The sequence below is a fragment of the Typopeltis vanoorti genome, chromosome 16 (genome assembly GCF_054136105.1).
Source record: "Typopeltis vanoorti isolate ZY-2024b chromosome 16, IOZ_Tvanoo_1.0, whole genome shotgun sequence".
Classification (NCBI taxonomy): Eukaryota; Metazoa; Arthropoda; class Arachnida; order Uropygi; family Thelyphonidae; genus Typopeltis; species Typopeltis vanoorti.
The window spans coordinates 19,789,248-19,814,557 of record NC_143564.1 but is presented as its reverse complement, the minus strand read 5'-3'; the positions used below and the strand labels follow the sequence as shown (position 1 = coordinate 19,814,557).

The 25,310-nt window shown below is 35.2% G+C and overlaps 1 protein-coding gene across 1 annotated transcript in view; it reads left to right on the top strand.

Moving 5' to 3' along the window:
- The window catches only part of Mical (Molecule interacting with CasL), a 538,428-nt gene that overhangs the window by 402,666 nt on the left and 110,452 nt on the right, over positions 1-25,310 (top strand). The window contains exons 21-22 of the mRNA XM_090406620.1: positions 16,142-17,608; positions 17,705-19,714. Coding sequence (XP_090262746.1) covers positions 16,142-17,608; positions 17,705-19,714 — 3,477 coding nt within the window. The remainder of the gene's footprint in view (positions 1-16,141; positions 17,609-17,704; positions 19,715-25,310) is intronic.

Here is a 25,310-nt window from a genome sequence, read left to right as displayed (position 1 = left end):
ATTAAATGATGGTACAACATGATAGAATTTCATGCCGGCTGGGGCGTCGTCTGGATAAACAAGGCCCCTGTTGTTTTCGCCAGGGAACCAGGGCGAACAGCGGAAAGTCAGCTACTGGAACGAATCTGAAAACAAACCCCCAACTCAACATCACCAGAGTTAAAGATCGGTACTATCAACGTAAGAACCCTGAATGGCAAAGAAATGGAGCTAGCTGACGAATTAGATAAGCACCAGATTGACATAATAGGGGTGACTGAATCAAAAAAAGACCAAAAATGGTGAGCTCTTTCTGAGCAATAAATACAAAACGTTATATTCAGGCAATGACAATCAAGGAAAAGAAGGAGTAGCTATAGTATTCAACAATAAATACGAGGCTAATCTTCTTGAATGGCAGGCAATTTCAAGTAGAGTGATGTGGGCAAATATCAGAATGGGAGAACTGGACAATGAGACTTATTTGTGTCTATGGTCCCACAGAAGGTTCTCCTAAGGTAGAAGTGGAGGAATTTTTTGAGGCTTTAGAAAAAGCAACTGACACAATGAAAAATGAAAAGTTGGTCCTTGTTGGGGATCTAAATAGCAGAGTAGGAAATGATTGTGAGACATACAAAAATAGTTTGGGAAAATTTGGAGAAAATAGCAAAGCTAATAATAATGGCAAATACTTGTGGATTTCTGCTCAGGACATGGACTGGTTATTACTAACACCATGTTCCAACATGAAAATGTGCACAAATTCACATGGAGAGAAGAGGCAAGAAATAAGAAAAGTCTCATTGACTATGTTATTGTTGATAGTGATGTTTTCTCCCTGGTGCAGGACACCAGAGTGTACAGAGAATTTGAAATTGGAAGTGATCACCATTTAGCCTTAAGCAGGATAAAATGAATTTCATATTGAAAAGTAGAACATGTGAGAAAGTTTTAAAACGAATAATAAAAGTTGAGCAGCTCTCAGATGTGAATTGTAGACTAATATATACAAACATTATTCAAGAAAAAATGAAAGCGTTTGAGAACAGGAATCAAACCTTTGAGATTCGGTGGCAAGCTCTGAAGAAAACATTGATTGATTCTGCCAGAGTGGCATGTGGTGAGGTTGTCTGCAAGGATAGAAAAATCAGAACTCCTTTTTGGACACAGGAAGTTAAAGAGGCAGTGAAGGAAAAGAAGAAAGCATATCAAAAGTTCCTGGCAGATAAGTCAGCTTGTGCTCTTGGAGAATACAGAGACAAATGTAAAAAAGCTAAACACTGTGTAAAGCTAGCTAAAGAAAAGTCATGGTAAGACCTTGGTAAGAACATAGAAAATAAATCTCAAGAAGATGGCAAGATATTCTGGAGGTTGTTGAAGAAGCTCAGAAATGGAGAAAAGAGTGCTGTAAAAAGAATTAAAGATGATAAAGATGATATGAAAACTGGAGAAAAAGATATCTTTGCAGTATGGAGTAATTACTTCAAAAAATTGCTAAATGAAACTAGCAGTGATTACAGCACAGTGATAAAAAAAACACTGACCAGGCATCCAATCAGAATACATATCCATGCTTGAAGTAGAAAAGGCCATCAGAGTAGATGATATTAGACCAAAAATGCTCAAGTATGGAGGTATAAAAGTTTTACAGTGTTTACACTGCATAGTTCAAAGGGCCTGGACAGAAGGACAAATTCCAGATGATTAGAGTAGAGCACTCATACTACCCATATATAAAAAGGGAAATAAAACTGATTGTGACAATTGCAGAGGTATTTCGCTACTGAGTGTTCCTGGTAAAAGTTATGCCATTTATACTTGAGAAATGGTTGAGAAGGATTGTGGAAGAGAAACTTGGTGAGGAACAAGCTGGATTCAGGCCAAATAGAGGCTGTCAGGATCAGATCTTCACTTTACGACAAATAGTTGAAAAGTCATAGGAATATAACAAAGATCTGTGTTTAAGTTTTGTAGATCTTGAAAAAGCATATGACAAGGTGCCAAGAGAGAAGCTATTCAAAATGCTACAGTTGTATGGTGTCAGTGGATTATTATATCAAGCAATACTTAGTCTTTATTTGAGTTGTAAGTCAGCAGTTAGAATTGAATGAAGTACAGGGAGATGGTTTAATGTTAAATCTAGTGTCATACAAGGATGTACATTATCACCTCTGTTATTCATTATCTATATGGATTACATTATAAAGGAAAGTGGTATTAAACCTGGTATCAAAATTAGAGATGTTCATGTCAGCTCCTTGCTTTATGTGGATGATGTTATACTTCTAAATAAATCTTCTGCAAGATTCCCTGACTAAATTGAATAACTGTTGTGATAGATATGGTATGAAGGTCAGAAATAACAAGACAAAGATAATGAAAAAAAAAATATCAGCTGCTTTGTGAATGGAGAACCTATAGAACAAGTAAAACATTTCAGCTACTTAGGCACGATTTTTAGTGAAGATGATAAATTAAATATGGAAATAGACAAGAGAATAAACAAAGCTGATATGATAGGAAGTCAACTGAATAAATTTATATGGAATAAGACAGAAATTAGTCAAAAGACTAAATTAGCTGTATACAAGATGGTGTTCAAACCAATTTTAACTTATGGATCTGAGAGCTGGGTCAGAAGTAAAACACTTGACCAAAGACTAGAGACCACAGATATGAGAGTCCTGAGAAAGATTAGGGGTGTGAACAGATGGCATCAATGGCAATATCATATTAAAAATGAGAATATTAGGAAAGAACTTGACATTGTCAACATCCAGGAATGTATTAGCAGATCTAATCTCAGGTGGTATGGTCACTTAAACAGAATGGGCGAGGAAAGATTAGCCAAACAAGTATTCTCTTCCAGGTTGGCAGGAAAACAACCCAGAGGAAGACCAAGATATAGGTGGATTGATACGGTAAAAAGTGCCTTAGAAGATAGATATATAAATATAAGATCTGACAATGTTGTAGCTTTGGCAGGTAACAGATTGATTTGGCAGAAAATTGTAGGTAGAAAAGTAGTAATGATGTAAATTTTTCATGTAGTAGTATCATATCCTGTACACCCCTTGAGGGTAAATGTCTGGAATTTGATGATGATGAACTCTGATAAATAATAATTATTTCATTATGGTATACAGGTTTTGTATAAATATGAGTGTCACAAGTGCCTTTAAACAAAAACAAAACTTGAAATGTTGAAAGGTAGCCGTAGTGGATGATATAGGATTGGAAATCCTCAAACGTGAAAATATAGAAGTTTTACAGTGACTTCACTGCATAATTGAATAAGCATCATCTGAAGGTTAATTTTTAGATGATTGAAGTAGAGCTCTCTCATTAGTATATCTGTGAAAAGAGAAAAATGAATATGAGAATTACAAAGGAATTTCCCTACTAAGTGTTCCAGGTAAGATTTACATGTTCAAGAGAAACTTAGGAAGAATAGTCTGGTTTCAGGCCATGTAGGGAGAAATAGTTGAATGATACAAGGAAATGTACAAGAATCTAGATAGATAAAACTAAATAGAATTTATTACTCCTATATGTTTTGCTCACTATGTCATGAGTGTCATTCTGGGAGGGTAGAAGAATTAACTACATTTAAATTATGAACAAAAGAGCAAGTCATACAACATGTGTATACATCCATGTCTCAGTCGCAGCTGTACAAGTTGGAGGAAACACTACTAGAGTTCCAGATATATAAGTATAATTGTGTGTGTGTGTACAAACAATTAATAGCAATCACTACCCAAAACTTATAGATAAGCATACAGTCTGTTTCAATAATAAAATACCATGAGTTGGCATAATGAAAAGAATCATAAAAATGGAGGAAAACTCGCATGCCTACGATAATTTGATTACCATAGAATTTTCATCCAAGTATCATAAGCATTGTCAGTACAACATCACAGAGTAGCAATTAAACAATAACAGACAGTTCTAAAAAGTCTCATCTGAGAGTGGCTAATGTAAGATAACTAAAAAGGTCAATATTTCCTAACTTATTTTTTAAAATAAATTAATTTAAATTTTAAATAATATAAATATATACATTGATAAAATAATGTTAGTGCTTTTTAAATCTGCTAATCTTTCCTATCTTCCACAAAGGAGATTGATATAAACTATCAGTTTTATGAGGAAACGACTTTTATGAAGGATTCTTGTCTTGGTCTCATCAACTTTGCATTTATTGTCAATGGCATGCTTCACAAGTGTAGACTGTTCCGGCTCATGGTATTTAATATAAGACTTATACTCTGTTAGACAAATAAAATCAGATATTCCAGCTTGTCCAAAATAAGATAACCCACATGAGCAAGGAATCTTGTAGACACTGAGGGGTGGAAGCATGTGCTTAGGAGAAGCAAATAAGGTGGAGATTTTTCTGAATGGGGTGAAAGACTACAAAAATATTCAGTGATTTTAAAACTTTTGCTGTGCATTTAAAAATACCTTGTGAGAAGAAACTCTCAGGAGTCATATTTGTGAGTGCAATGACATGCTTAGCTTAATACAAAATACCCAAAAAAACATTCAGATTTTTTTTGTTCATTTCAAATAAGCACAGAACTATGTTTAAATTTTAATATATATATATATATATATATATATATATCAACCCCACATATGAGAGGCTCGAGACCTATAACATAACTTATGTGTGGGCAGGTGATTAGAGTGAAGGTTATACTCATTGGGGGAAATGGTATGGAGAAGAAGCATATGAAACAAACGGAGAAAGTAAGAAGTTGGTTAGAGGGAGGTGAAGAATGGTAGTTCAATGGAGCATTGTCCATGGAAATACCTATAGAAGAAGCATTATGCAGTTAAAAAATTATATTAGATCAGTTTTCGTTTCTTTCCCATAGACCTTTCATCTATCAGAAAGAAGAGAAAACTGATTTTGGTTGGTGTAGAATGTTATCAAAAATAAGGGACGGGAAGACAGGATTGTGTTTTGGTAGCATTAAAAGTTATCTCTTCACCTATACTTCAGAATTGCTAAAGATTGGCAGTGGCAACAGATGTTGATGGTTTACTACAAGTAAACCTTCTGAGTACTACAAGGTTTTGTGAATAATGAACACAAATGGAGTGTACTGTCATTAGCAAGGCTATGAATGGGATTAGACATTAGTGAGAGAAGCTCATTGATATATAGAAGAAACAGTGTAGGTGAGAGCACAGAACTTTGGGGTAGTCCAGTATTGACGGATTAATTAGATGAGATGGAACCATTACCATGATATGCAATGAACATCCAGAGAGGCAGCTGGAATTCCACTCACAAAGGATAGTATGGATACTATAAGAAGGAAGAATCTTCTTTCAAAAGGAGGCTACATTGCCAGACTTGATCAAACCTTAGAAACTGGAAGCAACCACATCTTCAGGATGTAGAACCACAGTAGGGCAGAAATTCTGCCCAACAGCCTTGGCAAGGGACCAAAGGCTTAATTGCCATTTGAGCCAGAAGCAAGCTTAGTGCAAAATTACAAAGTCTGCTTGTTGATTTCTTGATGATTTTTGATAGTTGTTACAGGCTATACCATAAGCTGAGTGGGAGGCTAGAGTTTTTAGCTTGAGCCACTGAGTGTGGTTCATTTGTTGGAAAAACCTTGGATAAGAGTCAGGGATTTTGAGTGGAGTGAGGCATAAAGGCACTCATTCCAGCAGGAATAATTCCAGTTATTAGATCAGAAGTTCCTGAATCAGGAGAGTGGAAGCAATTATCAGACTATGGAAAAGAGACATAGAAATCTTGCAAGTCATCCCATTTAGCACCATTATAGTGTCATAAGATATATGAGGCTGAGAACTGTCTGTAGAAGAAAAAAAAAAAAAAACATATATACAAGATTATGGTCTGAATTGCCAAGAGAATAGTTGGTGTCAGTGGTGTATATGAAGAGAGAGCTAGTTAAGAAAAGGTCCACTGTTGAGAGGGTGAGGATTGTCAGAAATTCTGGTAAGTGGCTCAACAGTTAGAATTAGATTGCATTACTGATAGCAAATTTTGCTTCTCTTTTAGTTTGGTCTGGGAAGTTAGAGCAGGGAAGCCACTCAGAATTATGGGTATTAAATCTCCCAGGAAGAATATCTCGCTGTTACGGTGATTAAAGAGACACAGGGACCGAAGATTACAAGAGATTACATAGAGAAATCAGAAGAGCAATCAAGCAGGATAAGGAAAAGTTCTATACTAATAAATGTGAAGAAATAGAGTTCCAGATGAGAAGGTATAATTATAAAAGGACGTTTTATTTAGTCCGTGACTTAAAGCACAAGTTCAAGCCTAAATTGAATGTCATCAAAGACAGGAATGGATCATTACTAACAGAAAATGTGGAGTCCTCCTGCCAAGAAAATTTTGATTTGGAACCTCCTCCACTTAGGCATGAAGTTGAAAGAGCAGTTAAGCAGCTCAACAGCAATAAGGCCCCAGGTGCAGATGAAATCCCAGCAGAGTTAATTAAGGCCACAGGGGATGGAGGGATAAGGGTGTTTCATAGATTGATTACAAGGATATGGGAGACAGGATCATGGCCTAGAGACTGGAAGAAGTCAGTTTTCATACCACTACACAAGAAAGGTGATATGAAGGCATGCAAGAATTATAGAACTATTAGTTTGATATCTCATGCAAGCAAAATTTTATTAAAGATCATGCTAAATAGGATTGAGGCCAAAGTTGAGGCGAGATGCCCGAGGAACAAGCAGGTTTTAGGAAAGGTAGGGGCACCAGAGATCAGATCCTTTGCCTTAGACAGATCATAGAAAAATATAAAGAATTCAGACTCCCTCTGGTAATGTGTTTCTTAGACTACTCTAAAGCTTTTGACTGTGTTGAGCATGTGAAACTTTGGGAAGTAATGAAAAGAATGGGTTTTCCTCAGCACACTATCAGGTTGATAGCCAACTTGTATAAGGAGCATGAAGCCACAGGTGTTGGATTTACTGACTGGCTTCAAGTTGGAAAAGGAGTTAGACAAGGATGTTTACTTTCTCCTCACTTGTTTAGTATATATGCAGAGGACATCATGCGTGAAGTATTGGATGAGCTCAGGACAGGAATTACAATAGGAGGTAGATTGATCAGTAATCTGAGGTACGCTGATGATACAGTACTCCTTTGTAATGACATGGAAGAACTAGGACTAATTCTTGACAAAGGTAACAAGATCAGTAATAACAGAGGACCTCAACTCAATTATTGCAAGACAAAGATCATGGTTCTCAAAGGAAAAACAAACAGAGAAGCTCTTGAGAAACAAATGTATCTTAATGGAGAAAGAATTGAGGAAGTCAGCAAGTTTGAGTACCTGGGATCCATTATTAATGTGAAGAATTGCTGTTCAGAAGAGGTCAGAAAAAGGTTAGGAATGGCTAACACAACAGTCAGAGACCTGTCTAAAATCTGGAAGGATGGATCTATCTCTATGGGAACAAAGTTGAGGATTTTAGATGCAGTTGTTTTTCCAACAGTGACTTATGGATGCGAGACTTGGAACCTAAAGAAGTCAGATAAGAAACGGATATCTGCTTTTGAGATGTGGTGTTACAGAAGGCTGTTGAGGATATCATACACTGAAAGGTGTACAAATGAATGGGTGTTAGAAAAGATTAGTAGAACTTTAAGGCTCCTTAAGGATATTGACAGAAGAAAGTTAAAATATTTTGGACACATAGAAAGGATGGAAGGAGGACTTCTCAGAACAGTAATAGAAAGTAAAGTTCCTGGAAAAAGAGGCAGGGGTAGACCATCAATGAGATGGATGGATGGATGGTGTGTGTGTGTGTGTGTGTGGAGTGACTGATCTTCAGAGAGTTGAGGCTGCCAGAAGGGCAAACAACAGGACTACATGGCGAGGCCTAGTGCGGAACATCATCGAGCATTGGAGTGACCATACAGCATCTGTAGATGCCCAGTGAACACAGATGATATGGTGATTAGATTGTATATAATCCACTTTGATAGATAATCAAAAGGATCAGTATACAGGGTGTTTCAAAAAGAATGTCCCAATTTTAAAAATTGTATATCTCTACAACCACGAACCACAAATGAATGCGACTTGTACCATGTGAACGGCCTTGGCCCAGAGTTTGATATGGCGACCGCTAGATGCCACTACTAGCATCCAAATAGCTGCTACGCTTAGTTAATGAGAAGATGGCTTCTAGTGCACAGAAGGCGTTTTGTGTTCTCGAATTTAGCAAGACTGAGTCCGTGATTATGGTGCAGCGTGCATTTAGGCGACATTACAGAATTGATCCACCAATGGACAAAAATATTCGTCATTGGTATTGACAATTTCAAGGAACGGTGTTTATGTAAGGGAAAGAGTCCTGGATGACCACCCACCTCAGAGGGGAATGTGCAACAAATTCAAGAGGCTTTTCAGTGAAGCCCGCCCAAGTTCACTCATCATGCTAGCTGAGAACGTATCATCCTTAATGTGTTATGACAATGTTTGCTTATGAAGCCATACAGATTTTAACTGGTGCAAGCTCTTTGTGTAGGTGACAGTGACAAAAAAGAAAAAACTAACAGATTTTTGTGCTAATCTGTTAGAGGACATGGAGGATGACACCTTCCTACAAAGGTTGATTTTTAGTGATGAAGCAACCTTTCATCTAAGTGGTCAAGTTTCGCGCCACAATGTTCGCATATGGGGACTTGAGAATCCACATGAAATTGTACAACATGAATGTGATTCACCAAAACTTAATGTTTTTTGTGCGGTTTCTGTTAGAAAGGTTTATGGCCCTTTCTTTTTTGAGGAAAACACTGTTATGGGAAACTCCTATCTTGAAATGCTACAGGACTGACTACTTCCACAACTGAATGAAGAATCTGAAGATTACATTTTTCAGCAAGACGGAGCACCGCCACATTGGAACCCCCAAGTTCGTCGGTTTCTAAACGAAACATTGCCTCAGCGTTGGATATCTACGCACGGGACCCCCCACGACTTGGCACTACACTCTTGGCCTCCAAGATCTCCAGACATCACACCTTGTGAATTCTTTTTATGGAGATATGTAAAAGACTGTGTTTATGTTCCTCCATTACCTGCTGACTTGGATGAGCTCAGAACCAGAATCACGGCTGCAGTAAATTCTGTGACACAAGACACTCTCAGATGCGTTTGGGATGAATTCGGCTATCGGCTTGATGTTGTTCGTGCAGCAGGTGGAGGGCACATTGAGTATTTGTAATTGTGGTGAGTGAAACTTTAGGCCTTACTTCATACTTGGTAATTTATTTTGTAACTGTACCACATTTTCATTATTAAATATAATTATTTGAAATCGGGTCATTCTTTTTGAAACACCCTGTAGTATATAGTAGTATGAATTAGAAAAACAGCATATGTAGCAAAACAAGGCAGAGATCTTAAATCAAGCATATTATATAATGGAGATTCCAGGTCTGATAACCTTTGGAATATTTACTGATAGAAGCATGCCCCCTTCCCCCTGACACACACCACCACCATCTCATGCTACTAATAAGAAAAGTGGTGGTGGTGTTTCACTGGCTAATGAAAGTCATCTACCACCTAGAGTCTAACTGATATTTTCTTTATCTATAGAAGGTATGCTTTTAAGACAGCAATACTTGCTTTGATTGTGGAATTTCCACATGTTTTGCTACCTCCCGAGTCAAGACCACATGATCACTTTCCCCAATCGCAGGCAATGTAGCCACCTTAATTATGGAGACACATCTTCTGATCCTCTAACCAGATCCAGTACTCTCATACTCTGAGACCCCTCCTTCACATTCTGCTTCAAATAAATAACTCCCAGTAGATGCATAAATTTCATTTCCTTCCTGCCAAGTGATCTTTCCTCTTTTCAATCTGTCTCCGAAGTTGAGGTCCCACATAATAATTACTCAACTTGCACTCATTGTACTGATCTGCTGATGCATGTTTTCCACATCATCCCTGGCATTGCTTACCTTGACAGCCCTGGCCTATAGCAGCAACTAATTTTATATTTTATAGTATTGGCCTCAATGTCATCCCAGATTGATTTTAGAAGAATTGCCTTCTGCTAACTGACTCCTATTCTTGTTGGTTGCAATTCATCTGCTATCATCAGCAGTACCCATCCCCTGTCCTGTCTACTCTGTCCTCTTTGAAAATAATAAATCCATCACATTCAATTCCTGTATATGGAAATGCAATCCTTGACATTCTTAGTGGCCTTACCTTGCACATCTTAAAAGACAATGTTGCTCAAGCATCCTTGTGATAGCTGTTTCAAACTTGTTTTTCTCATCACAGACCAAGCAGAAATCTTTCAATCAGTTTGAAACAGTTGTCATGCTATTGAAACCTTTATCAGAAGCACTAATAAAAAATGAATATAATGATGTCTGGACAACACTTGTGTCTTCTAAGTAGTGCAAGCTTAGGCAACTATGATGGCTAGAATTGTAATCTCATAAGCTCTCTGGTCAATTTTCAGAATCTTGACCATTCAATACCTTCTCCTTCCAGTTTCATTCTTGCACTTACATACTTTTCCCATTCACTTATTCTTTCATTCTCCCACCTGCTGTACCACATTACAATAGTTTTTTCAGTCACTCTAGATTCCATTTTGTCTGGTGAGGGATGCCACATAAGCATGTCATTTCACTCCTTACTGTCACCTCATTCAAATTTTTTCACCCTCTTATTTCTTGTTGTCATTTGTATTTTGTTCACTATCATTTACTGCTTCCACATTCTCCAGAACATGTGCTCTAACTTTCCTTACATCATGAATATTAGTCGCTTCATTCTCTGCTTTCTGCAGAGAATGCATGAGTTGCCTTTCTGCTCATGTCAGAAATGCAATTCATGCATTTCTGACATGAGCAATATTTCTTATGGTCATGTTGCCCTTTTTTTCTAGCTATAACCTGTAAAATTGTGAGCATTAAAATTTCACTTCAGTGGTTAGCTACAAAAATCCATTACTATTTGCATGAATTCAAGTGAATGTGCTATCTAGGCAGTTCACAGAAATTTTTTTGCTCACAGTTCATTGTGAGAAAATATTCTTCATAAGAAAATTGAAATAATATTGTGACAGTACACATATATGAAAAAGGAATGCAAAACAAGAAATATTTTAGAAAATATAGTTTCTTTCTGTATTTTTGTATTATTTATTTAATTACATTTCATTTAACTTTTTTTTATATTATTTTTATTCTGTATAAAGTGATATTAGTATTTTGTATTTTACTGATTGGTGAGTTCTTCAATTTCTGTTTATTTCTCAAAAAAATTTTTTTTTCTTACTTGGATACTACAGATTCTGTAGAGGTAAAGTCATGGCACAAAATTAAGCATGATTATTTATTTTTGTAACTTTTCACTATTTTTCTATGCACTTAAGATACTCATCCAGATGTTTTTTTTTTTTTAACTGTACTAATTCAGAAGATGTGCTTTCAGTTTTAGGATACTCATGTATTTGAAACTGTCTCCACTTTTTTCTGCATAGTAAAGAAATTTTGAAAACTCTTGCTGTTTTACAGATATAGTGTGAGATGTGCACCTCTGAATAATTATATTAAAAATAATGATGGTGAAAATCCTTTCATGATGTAAGTCAGCTTAAGGCAAAATTCCCATCTACAACTGAAATACTAATTTTCAACTTATTTCCTTATTTCATAAGATACTAGTATTATTACAATACCAGCATGTTATGAAACAAAAAAATTTTAAAATCAATATTTAAAAGTACAGTAGCCCACCCACCCCTGTATCTGTGATTCAAAAAAAGCACGTGAAACGGTCGAGCGCTGGGCCTATTGAAACATGCATACACACAGGCTGTAAACTTGTCGAAACACACTTATTTTGCTAGGCACGTAGACTTAAACATGTTTGTTCACGTTTAGTTTTACTCAAATTGTCGAAGAAAGCAGTAGATTGTCTGTCATTGCAATTAAAAATTGCATTTAAATTCAAGCAAATAAATTGCGAAAAATTTTAAAATGGCTTCAAAACTGAAGAGAAGACATGAAGTTCTCAGTATTAGTAAAAAATCATTATCAATATGATTGAAGTAGGGAAAAAAAGTCAGTTGCAACCGTTGCCAAGATCTATAATAAAAATGAATCTTTGATACTTGAAGTGTTGAAAAACAAAGAAAAAATTCGTGCCAGTCTTTCCATTGCGCCCAAATCTGCAAAAGTTATGGGTGCAGTGCATGATAAGGAGTTACTCAAGGTAGAGAAAGCTTTGAATTTGTGGGTGGAAGACATGACAAGAAAAAGGATTCCTATTGATGGTAACACGTTACGAGAAAAAGCATTGATTCTATATGATGACATGCGGCCACCAAGACGAAACAGAAGAGGAAGAAAAGTCATTTACAGCAAGCAAGGGCTGGTTGCATAGATTCAAAACTAGTTTAATCTAAAAATTACAGGAGAATCTGCATCAGCTGATGAGAAAGCTGCTGCATTGTTCCCAGCAGAATTTTAAAAAATTATTGCAGAGAAAGGTTATCATCCTAAGCAAGTTTTTAATTATGATGAAACCAGCCTCGTTTGGAAGAAAATGCCCCAACGGACCTACATCCATAAAACCGTGAGCATTTAAGAACAGATTAGATGCTTCAAAGCCTCATATGCTCGGCAAGTTTTCAATATGATTCGTGTAATGGTTGAGGATTCTGCTGATGTTGGAGTCATGGAATGCTGGAAATCATTCACAATTGCAGATGCAATTGTATTCATCAAGGGACGAATTGAAAACCAGAAACGGTAACTGCATACTGGAAGAATTTGTGGAGTGATGCCGTTCATAATTCCAAATACACCCCTGATATTAACTCACAGATATCAACGATAATTAACACAGCACGGAAAATAGGTGGGGAGGGATTTGACGATGTGACAGAAGAATTGAATGATTACATAGATGGACATTGTGAGGTGCTTACCAACGAGGAGTTGAAAGATCTTGCCAAATCTACAGAAGAAGATGAGGATGAAAGTGAACAAGAAAAAAGTCGACAAAAGCTTCTACTATTGATGATCCTCGGCCGCCCACATCATTTGCTCAGTAGGCAAGCAAGCAGCCAACTGCCAAAGATTCGGAAGATGAATAAATATGTAGCTGAACACAACATGATGTTCTGATCTCAGTTGATTCCTCCTAATAAGAATAAAAATGCTAAGATTTTATCAACAATTACATTTTCATTAGCATATTTTCTCATTTTCTTCTGCATAATTATTATGTGGATTAAATTTTATTTGTCTAAAGACGAAGTTTTATCAAATGAGGCAATTTTTTTGACTTGCCACTTCACCTGTACTACTCAGGGGTGCTTTCTACCGCATTTGGGCACATATTCCATTGCTCCTCCTAGATTCTAAAGACGTAAAAATAGTTTCATGATAATTTTAAATAAATGTGTAATATTGTCGAGGAGCAATGGAATGTGTGCCCAAATGCAGTGGATATCATCCATGGATAGTATGGGTGAAGTGGTAGTCTAGAAATTACCTCATTTAATAAATTAAAAAAAAAATTCTTTATTATTATTTATTTAGCCTTACAATTTAGTGTATACATTATATATTAGCTACATAACATATTCACTAAAAAACCCCTACAGTCCTAGCATGTGTGACTAAGTCAGTTTACTAATAATTGCATGCTTCAATTTTGATATATATGTGCAAAAATCTGGGTCTCACTAGTGGTTCGCTACTATCCGCGGTTTCAGGTATCTGCGGAAGACTATGGAACCAAACCTTGCAGATACGGGTGGCCTACTATATTTGTCTTCTTGAGTGAAAAAAAAAAGTATAGGTATATGCCCCAAAAGTGAAATACATAATTATCTCCTGAACATTTTGAAAATAAACTAATCAGAAACATCTGTAATTGGCCTAGTAGTTAATGTACCTGCTCTGTTGACATAGTTAATTCATTTTCACAAGAGAATTAAAAAGTTTTGTAAAAAAATAATATCCTGTCTACAGAGCCTGTAGTATATAAGTAACAAAATAAATAAATAAATAATATTTTAAGAAATAAACAGAAATTAGGGAACTCACCGATCAGTTAAATACAAGATATTTTAACTTTATATGGAATAAGAATATTATAAAAAAAGCCAAATAAAATCTAATTTAATAAATAATGCAAAAATGCAGAAAGAAGCTATATTTTCTAAAATATTTCTTGTTTTGCATTTGTTTTTCATATATGTGTATCATTACAATATTATTTCAGTTTTCTTGTGATTGAATAGTCCTCAAAGAATTGTGTGGACATCTACACAGTTGACACTCTAACCAAATATGTCTCTTCAACTTGCTACGTCAGTGTCAGTTCACCCACACAGTGCTTGCTAAAATTAACTAATTAGATTGTATTAAGTTGGAATGAGTTAGAGTTACTATGACCAAAGAGGGACATTTCTGAGTGCATGGAGGAGCTAAAAGTAATTAAAATTATATAAAATTTTGAAATATTTATTTACTGACTGACATGCTGGTTTTATTATATTGGTGAACCTGTAAAATGCTTCTATTAAAAAGTTATTTTGAAATATAAAATTCTTTCTAAAGAAAATAAAAACAATGTATGTTGGTGTACATTAAAGGAAAATAAAAAACTTCATTATATTGATCATCTAAACATTAAAAAATAACATGAGCAGAATAATTATTCTTGGTAAATATTCAGGTACTCTAAATATGTTTATTGGATATATCTTTCTCTAAACCCTGTCAATAGTATTTTTCTGAAGAATGTATTTTTTTCAGTATGATCTTATTTATTTTTTTTTTTTTTACATAAAATTGCCTCCTGTCTTCTTCTTCAGAGTTGCATTTTATGGTTAATAAATTTGAAATTTATTAACCATAAAACTACTTTCAATTGACTTCTCTGTAGACTATAGCATTTGTAATTGAGAAAGTACACCAAGCGATCGGCAGGGCTGCAGTGCCGAATACTTCTTCCATCACTAAAGCTATTCATGTCTGAGTACACTTCATTTTATCAGCAAGCACTCTGCATGTTGTCTTTAAAATGTTACATTGCATCAGGAAAAAGATAGAGTTTAAAAAAGTTTACAAATCCAGAATAAATGCTAAACCTGATAGAATGCCAAGACAACAAGTGTGAACTGGGACAGTCCTGGTCAAACCAGGACATATAGTCATCATAGTTAGAATAATATTGGAGTAGAGACAGTGGAGAAATTACTATATAAAATAAGTGACAAGTATCATTTATCACATTATTTGTGTTTATGTATATTCAAAAATTGATTGTGAATTAGAAATTCTGAAAGCAAAAATTTTTGCATGCTTTTCTAGTCATGTACAATCCTGTTTTGACCAGTATGTAAACTTGCATAGGTTGGAAGGAACATTAGGAACATTGGTGTCTAGTAGTCCAACAAAATCTTAAACATATTGATTTTCTTGCTAAGATACATGTAACAGATGTCATGACCTACAGATTGTGATTGTATAATTGATTTGCATCTCTATGCAGTCATTACTAAGCTGATGATATATATATATAAAAACAATATATCATTGCTTAGTTTATTTTTTTGCAAAACAAGTCTCCTCCCATCCCCCAAAATGAAGCCCTTAATAAATTCCCATGTACATAACTAGAATTTATAGGATGACATGTAATGTGTTTCCTACCAGAATTTTATTGCATCCCATAATATCACAACTGTAAATTATTGGATATTTATTTGACTTATAACAGATCTATTTATATTCTTGCCTGTTCTTTCCCTCAGGTGTGCCAGTAACTGGAAAGCAAAAAAAAAACAAAAGTCTTTTCTCTCTTTTTTTTTTTTCTCTAACTTTATTCTCTAAAAAAAGCATGTGCCAATGATACATCCTGTGTCCAATGAATGGCACATCAAAAGCATGAGACATTTGTCATATCTTACCCTAGGGCGAGTACTGAATGGTACAATTTGTACAGTGCCTCGCATGAACGTGTTAATTTAATGCTTGGAATGTACTATAATCATATTTATTCTTTGTTCCTTTATTATTATTATCTATTCTTTTTCATTCCTTTCTTTTTATTTATTCTTTATTTTCTAACTTATTCTATTTTTTCTGGTTTAGACGATTCATCTGGATCTGAAAGTGAAGATACATCATACTCAGAAGAGTATTCGGATGGATCTGAAACAGAAGTTGAGTCCTCAGATTCAGACCAGTTTCTTCCTCCATCTCAAATTCCTACTATTGTAATTGAAGAATCTCCTCCACAAGAAGTTCTTGATCAAGAGTGGGGAAAAGATATCACAGAAGCCACTTCTCTAGAAACTGAATGTCTACATGAGCCATCAGAATCTTCTATTTTAAATGGAGTAAAGAATGAAAATTTAGGATATGGACTTGAAGCGGATATAACTTTATATAGCCGTGACACTAATAAGCCTCCTGATATAAATGATTTCCATATTGTAAATGACAAAAGTAGTAGTACAGAATCTCTTCTTAATAATTCATTTGAACAAGAAAATTGTCTTTCTGCATCAAAAGAAATAGATTATAATATAGAAAAACTGTCTGGACTCTTATCAGAAATGTCCCCTAGTCATCAACGTGATGAAGGTGCCCATTCTGCTAAAGCACTCATCATATGTGATGAAATTGAAGCTGCCCCTTCTTTACCTGTTGAAGAAGAAACAGAAGTTATAGTTACCACTTGCATAACTGAACATATATTGCCTAGTGATGGTATTCTTCAGTCAGAAGGTTTGCAAGAATATGCCCAGCAAATTGTGACACAATTAAATGCAGATAATTTTATTTCATCTAATAAGAAAGCTTCAGAAATTACACATGTAGTATCCGAAATTGGTACTAGTGAATTGATGAAGGATATACATGAAATAAATAAAGCCAGTGTTATAGAAATACCTAACAAAGATACTACATTTTTAAGAAAATCTTTAGAGAATGAAACTCAAGCTGCACAAAATCTAGATGCTGAACATCCTTCCTTAAAAAATAATTCCTGGATGACTAGCTGCCAAAACTTTGGCTCATTACCTGTTAATTCAGAAGTGAAGTTAGATGCTCTTCCTGTAATATTTTTTGAGAACGAAGAAATTATAGGTTCTTCCACTATACAGAATTATAATGCAAAATCTAATTCTCAAGAAGAAATAAATACATCACCTACAGAGAGCACTTCTCAAGAATATTCACTCTCATCTCTTGAATTTTCATCTACTTCTCCAAAATATAATAATTTATCTGAAAGTCCTCAAGAATCAAACATTGAAGCAGTAATCTCTTCTGAATATGAACAGATTAAAGATTCATTGGCCACCCAAGTCACAGATCAAAATGATTCAGCCGAATTAGATTTTGATTTTAATCCTGCTTTTATAACTATACGCAACCAAAAAAGTCAGAAACATTTTACTTATCAAAGTAGTATTGAGACACCTTTAAATATTGATAAAGAAAATGAAAATTTAACAGTTTATAAATCACCACCAAACATTTCTGATGGTGGTATTTATAGAGCTACTTTAGTTCAGTCAACAAGTACAGATGATGTAAATGAAAATAAAAGTATAAATGTTATAGAAGAAAATAAAAGTATAAATGTTATAGAAGAAAATAAAAGTATAAATGTTATAGAAGAAAATAAAAGTATGGATGTTATAGAAGAAAATAAAAGTATGGATGTTATAGAAGAAAAACCTTTAGAAACAGTTAGTATTACTGGTGCAAATATAGCCATATGTACACAAGTTACAAATAAGGAAAATGTGATTCAGGGTCTTTCAGAAGACCATGTCTGTTCTGACTCTCCACAAATGGAGCATATCAGTTCTAATGCACAACCACCTGTTGAAAATAGTAATATAAATATCATCACTAATCCTTCAGAAATCAGAAACAGCACCACTTCATTAATAGAATTACCAAACTCTGATGATTCTGCATTTCATGAAAAGAATGCCCCACCACAGTCTATCAAATATCATGGATATTGTGGTAGTTTTGCAGAAAAGGTTCGTCCACGAAGTTTGGTAGGTGACTCCATTTATCTTCGCTCTCTTGATATTAATCTACAAAAATTTCAGTTTCCTTCACTTACAAAAAGTACAGATAAATTAGATCTTTCTGATCATGTTGAGTATATAAGTGATGAAAATATTCCTGATAATGAGAAAAGGAACCAGAATATGCTTATTCAAAATGCAAATGATTCAGACAAAGGTGATCTCAGAATTTCTGAAATCATATCTTCAAATTCCAATATTACATCATCAGACAGCATAAATAAAACATTCAAAATGGATAAGGAGCTCAAACTATCTGGAGTTACTTCAAAATCCTCAAATATGCCAGAAAATCTTATAATTACTCGACAGCTGTCTAAAAGAATTATACCTAGAGAACAACGAAAAAGTGTTCATGAAGACATTGAAGGACTGCCATTTGCAGATGAAGAAAAACATAATTCGGGTGAAGTTTCTGCTTCTGAAGATGTTTTTATAAATGTACCTAATAATATTTCATTACCATCTTCTCCTGAAAATATATGCTTTTCAGATGAGAAAGATAATCAGAACATTAGAATACAGCGTACCGCAGAACAAGAAAAAGCAAGAAAAGAAGCTAGAGAGCGAGCAAGGCTTAAAAGTGATGAAGAACTTGGGTTAAGCCCATATATATTTAGAAAAAGATACAGACAACTCTCTTTAAATTCAATACAGTATGAGGAACTGTTTTCAGATGATCTGATAGGAAAATATGAAGATGATTCAGAAGAAGAGGTAGTTGATGCCTCTTTACCCAGTCCAATAGAATTTAATAAACCAGTGGAATTTGTTCAGATAGCAGATGCAGTAAAAGTTGGTGGCACTCCATTACCACACTCAACAGAACAGAAATACTTAAATCCGTCACTGTTATCTACCTCAGTTGAAATAGCTATCGAGAATGCAGACCTTATTTCTCCTGACAAAAATACTACAACTAGTTCCTCTGCTTCCAAAACAGATGCAGCTAATTACTTAGAGTCATCACTTTCTGCAGATGACATTGATCTTAATGCTTTACCATCAGACAGAAGAATTGAAATTCTGACACCAGTTTTGATTTCAAACAAAACAAGTTCTTCAGAAACAAGTCCAGATATTCAAGAAATTAAGATGCCTGCTAGTACAAGAATAAAAAATAAATTAAAAAGTAAATTTGGGCAGCATGGTGAGAGTGCTAGCGATGAGGATAAATTGCGTTCAAATGGAAAAAAGTCTTTCTTTTCACTCCTTAGCTTTGGCAGAAGTAACAGTAACAACAAGGATAAATCAAAAAGTAAAGAAAGGGATAAAGAACGTTCATCATCTCTTCCAGCTGATTTGTCATCAAAAACACCACCTAAGAACCGGGCCTTTCCACATATCAAAGTTACTAGGTCTAAGGAAAGATCTCGAGAAAAGCAGAAAAGAAAAAATTTATTTAGTGAAGTCATTGAATCGAAAGAGATTTGTGATGTATCTTCTGAAAATAAAACCGAACATTCCAAACAAACTGTTTCTGCTCTTCCTCTAGAACACATACGAAATACTTATAATAACTTATCAGTTAATAAAGATGATGATTTAGTTATGGAATTTATATCTGATACCAAAGTAGAAAAGAATGGAATTGCTCCCAAAGCATCAGGTTAGTCATTTTTAAAATATGTTGACTTAAAAAGCTGCTGATGACGCATTATTCGTAAACATAATTATAACATTCATGCACTATAACAGACTACTGAAAAGTATGACCAAAGACCCATGAGCATTGTGCTTTATTTAACAATAAGGCAAAAGTAAATTATAATCTTAGTTATAATTTGATTCATTAGATTTTATTATGATTATTATTTCTGTATTCATTTCACTTGAATGAATGTATGTGAATATATAATGAAATCTTTGACTGGCAAACAAGTCTGATTCAGGCCTTATCCAAAGGCCTAAGGATCGACTATATGTATATCATCGTAAAATGTGAGATGTTCCTAAAAGATGTTTTCAGGAATTGAGATGGTGTTGTATCTGGGAGTCTCAACTTTTCCTGATATTTCATAAATGTTCTCAGTATTGCCCCTAGCACTCCCATGACAATTACAGGGTGTTCGGGATAAATTTGACCGTTTCGTAAGGAAAAAGAAAATCTTCTTTGTATCTATTAAATTTAATGAATTGACAAAAAACATTACAGGCAGAGTTAATTACAATACTATCAACAAGATTTACTCAAAATAACCACCATTAGCATCGATCACAGCTTCAATCCTGCTTCGGAACCTCGAACAAGCTGATGCTACAGTCTCCCTGGGAAGGGCCGCAAAAACTGTTTTAATTTTATCCATTAACTGGGCTTTTGTATTACTGGAAGTGCGATTGGTGTCTTTTTCAACTGCGCCCCATACAAAATAATCCATGGGGTTAAGGTCTGGGGAGTTTGGAGGCCAAACATTTGGACTGGTGAAGTCGTAGAAATTTTCAGACAACCATTTTTGACTTTTCCCAGAGGTGTGGCAAGGGGCCGAATCCTGCTGCCATACATACGGCCTACCATTGGCTACCCTTGTTATCCAGGGCTTGACTACAGTTAGCAACTCCACGAACAAAGCCCGAATTCCAATGCCAGGGTTCTTCAACACCTGTTCCTGCAGATTTGCGAGGAATTCTGCTGTACGAACGCAATCAGATCGCCTGCTAGGGATCTTTCTTCTTGCTACATCCTCATAGTCACCATTGCAAGTCTCTAGTTCATGCCTGATTGTTTTTACTGTATTCAGGGAGCATTGGGCAGCAGTCGTAATATCCTTATTTTGATGGCCGGCATGAATCATCATGATACAAGTTATTCTCTTCCATGATTCAGGTGGGTTCCAGCTATCCATCCTTTCTGACATCTTGTATATGAATGAAGAAGGGTCCAAACTTTTAAATGAAGAGAAGTGTGTGTTAATACATGTAACTTACGGAAAAATATAATTAATTATAAATATGTCAAATTTATCCCAAACACCCTGTAGAACTCTGGTTTCTTGTTCCAAAATCGTTGGATTTCGATTCCCATACTTGGTCAGATTTTCATGCAGTTTTTCTTCTACTCCACACATGTTATTGTGTGACTATAGTGAAGTCTGGCTTATTATGTTCCAGATGTGTATCTCTCTGAATTTTAAAGTCCTAATATCTTTGCATTTTCACTAACTTTTTACTGTGTTTTCCCGAGGGGTTTTGCAAGTTAGAAAACCATATTTCATGCACAAGCTCCAGTGTACAGCTTTGTATGCACGTCTAAACAATACATGCTTTTGTTTATAGACTGTATGAGCAATCTTGCTGTAAGAACTAATTAGAAGGTCCACTGTCTTTTCTTTATCTCTGCACAATCAGCATTTGCTATTTTACAGATCTTTTCAATCTTTGCCTTTGGTGCCTTCATTTGTATGATTATTCTTGAGTAGCAAGTTTCATACCTTCTGTCTTTCTGGATGTTTCCTTGCTGAAGCCATTTCCAAATTAAGTGACTGTCAACAGTCCTTTCAATATCCTTAGAATATTGACCATGGAGTGCCTGAAACCATAAGTCCCAAAATGTTTCAATAATTTATAAAAATCAGAAAAAAATGGTATATTACTGCTGGCTGCTCATAGTGAATGCGTGAGAATTCCCAGTCATTAGGACAAACAGAATTATTTTTGTGAAAAGAAAAATTTGTTGCTTGATGCTTACATTGGTGGATAAGGCATTGTTAGTGAAGTTGTTTTAGGTGAGTGGGGAATGTGTAGCAGAAGCTTTATGAAAGTTTTGAATGCAAAAAAGAATGAAGAAAGGCCAAGATCCTATCACTCCTGCCAGATTACAATCTCTAATACGACATTTCAAGGAAACCGGAAATTTGTCAGATCACCCGCGTGCCGCAGACCAGTGTTATCCAAAGCCCGTACCAGTGTTGTGGTATTGCAAATGAATGCCCTAGCGGCACAGTCAACAAGTGGTGTAAGCAGTGAACAGAAAGCTGCAAGAATCACAGGCATAGTGAAAACGTCAGTATTCTGCATCTTATACAAGCTACAATCTCCTCACCAGCTGTTACCAAGAGATACTGCTGAGAGGAAGGATTTGCAATGCAGGCTTTGACAAAAGTTGCAGAAGATTCACAATGGCTGTACAACATCTTCTGGACAGATAAAGCACATTTTTCATTGCATAGGACAGTTAATACGCATAACTTTCGAATTTGGATGCAGGACAATCTGCATGCCTACACAGAGGGGCCATTGTGTTTACTGCAACTCGCTGTTTGGTGCAGCTTCACTGCATCCATTATTGTTGGTCTCTTTTTCTTTGAAGAACCATGTGCAACACGGGACTGTAAGACATGCTCAGTAAATGCATGGAAAAAATGTTCTTCACACAGTCATGTTCATGCAGAATGGAGCAACACACCTCATATCACATCTCCTGTGAAGCAGTTTCTCATCAGCTGTAATTGCAACTTCACATTGCTCCCTTGGTCCCCAGACTTGACACCAGTAGATTTTTGGTTTTGGGGCTATTTAAAGTCTTGAGCTTACCTGAGCAGCCCATCTTCCTTAGCAGATTTAAAAGATGCCATTCACTGCAAAGTTGCTTGCATCCACCCGGATATGCCCCGCACTTCTGTAAATGGTGTTTTCCGTTTTCATTTCCAATTGGTTTGTGTCCTGTCAGTTATCCCTGCACTGTATCTGATCATGGGGATGACCCATGTTTGATTTGCTGTTAAAAGTTAGACTTGAGAACTTTTCTAACTCTTTCAGATATTCGATTATGTTTTCTTTTTGACTTCTGAGCTCAATATGTTATTTGCTCATGAATTCCTAGGTATTTGTAGGATTCATTCTGGCACAACTTTTTAATTTTTTTTCTGTTTACAAATGTGATTCCTTTGTTGCCTGTTATTTACTCTGTATTTCTCAAGTTCAAATTCCCTACAAATGTCTTTGCTGAAAATTCTGACTGTATTGAGCAGTGACTCAATTTTTCTGGATGATTTTTCATATATCTTAAGATTGTCCATTTCTAATATTTTTTTCTGCATGCTTTGATGTTTGATATCCAAATCTAGTTTTCTTTAGAATTAATATTAGAGGAATCAATGCTAGGGTGAACAATAGAGATGATAGTGAGTCATGTTGGAAAATTCTTCTCTAGATATTCACTGTACCCAGATTGTCACCATTGAGTATTAGCTGAGTTTTCACATGGTCATGACAGCTGTTATGGATTTTCTGATGACTCACTCCAAAAATTTCCAGACATTTTCTAAACCAAGTATATGTTAATGAAATAAAGAGCCAAAAGGCTTCAATCCAAGTATATGTATTATTATGCAGATAGACCATCAGAGAAGAAGACCATACGTAACCAGCACCAGCTGCATTCAGTCACATTACCTACATTCACCACCTTCAATGGCAATCCATTCCAGTCATACACATGAGAGGAAAGTCTAGATCTCACTTTCTCCTCCACCCTTCACTGAATTCATTCTCATGGATGACCTCTCATCCTTTCCCCACCCTCCTTAAAATGGAAATTTTCTTCACTATGCGGTCCTTGAACTTTGATTTCCTATCTACTAAAACTCCAAGCCCTAGCAAAATCAATTTCTTCTAACACGCTCCCACCAGAATAATATGACTTTGGATATCCCACCAAAATGCATAACTTTACATTTAGTAACATCGAACTGATAGTCACTTTCACATGCCCACAGTTCCAGTTTATTCAAATCTGTTATGCAAGTACTGCATATCATCTGCATTCCTAATTACTGTGCCTGTCTTTGCATCATCAGCAATCAGCATATCTACTGTATATGTCTCCTGTCAAATCTTTCCCATTGTCATTAATGTAAAAATCGAATGACAATGGACAAAGAACTAATCCTTGTGGAACTAACACCACTGGACGCCTTAAATGTTGCATACTCGCATTCCCAATGTATGACTTTGGTCAGTCATCCATCCTCTTATCCACACTAATATTTAATGATCACATCCTATATTCTCCAGTTTATGCAAGATTCTCCAATGGTGTATCCTGTCAAAAGCCTTTGCAAAGTTTAAAAATATCATGGTGTATCCATTCCCATCAACTAACTCAATGGTAACATTATTATAGAATGTGGGCAAGTTTCTCAAACATTACCTTTCCTTAGTAAAGATGCGGTTCATTGCCATCTATGTATGTGAGGCATTATCAACTCATTCAAAATCTTCACAAACCACTCTGGAGATACTGATAGGTCAATAGTCTTTGGATACACTGTTATGCAATGGGATTACCATGCATTCTTTCACTCTTGTGGAATCTTCCCTGTTCTAAGACTCTAATCGCATATCTTGGTCAAAGCAACAGCTGTTTCTTCTCCTCGTACACTTTGTTTAAAAAACTTAGGAAAACTCACATAAAAACTTTATTAACATGGAATTTTCACAGAAAGATCACAGAATGGCAATTAAACAATAATTGTTTAATTAATTTTCTTGTTTGTCATTCATGATCTTGTACTGATGATGCCTATGATACTTTGGCAAAAATTCTATGTTAATCAAGTTTTTTACATGAGTTTTCCTCTGTCTTTATAATATTTTTAATTATGCCAATCCACTGTATTTCATTATTGAAATAAACACCTGAGTTTCTTCATTCATTTAAGAGGTAGCAGGGAGCTCAATGTTGTGTATGTCCTGTTGATAACTTTTAGCAAAAATGGGCACTCATTAGTTTAATAATTTCTTCTTCATATGTCGCCTGCATACCATCTACTTTTAGTACAGTTATTCTTTCATATTCAATCTTTCTTACTTGCAATATGCTTATGATTTGAATAATTCTAATTATAATTATTTTATATTTAGTATTTTTAAAGTGTAAGGTAATATTCAGTTACATGTTAAATAATATCACAAGACCCCACATGCGATAATAGTTTTACTGTTGGTATATACTTTCCTAGGAATCCGGAGAGAGAAAGGAAAGTTCCTGAGATATGTCAATATTTAAAATATAATAAAAATAAATAAATAAATAATATTAAAAAAAAAACAACAGGATTTTCTAGTTTGTTTCCATTTCCTCTGTAGCTTTGCAATTGGGGTACAGTTACCATCACTACAAAGCATATTCCTATTTTTAGTTTGCATCCTCATTTATCAGTTTGTTTTTTAATACAAATTTAAATGCGTCTAAAAGAGAAAAAAAA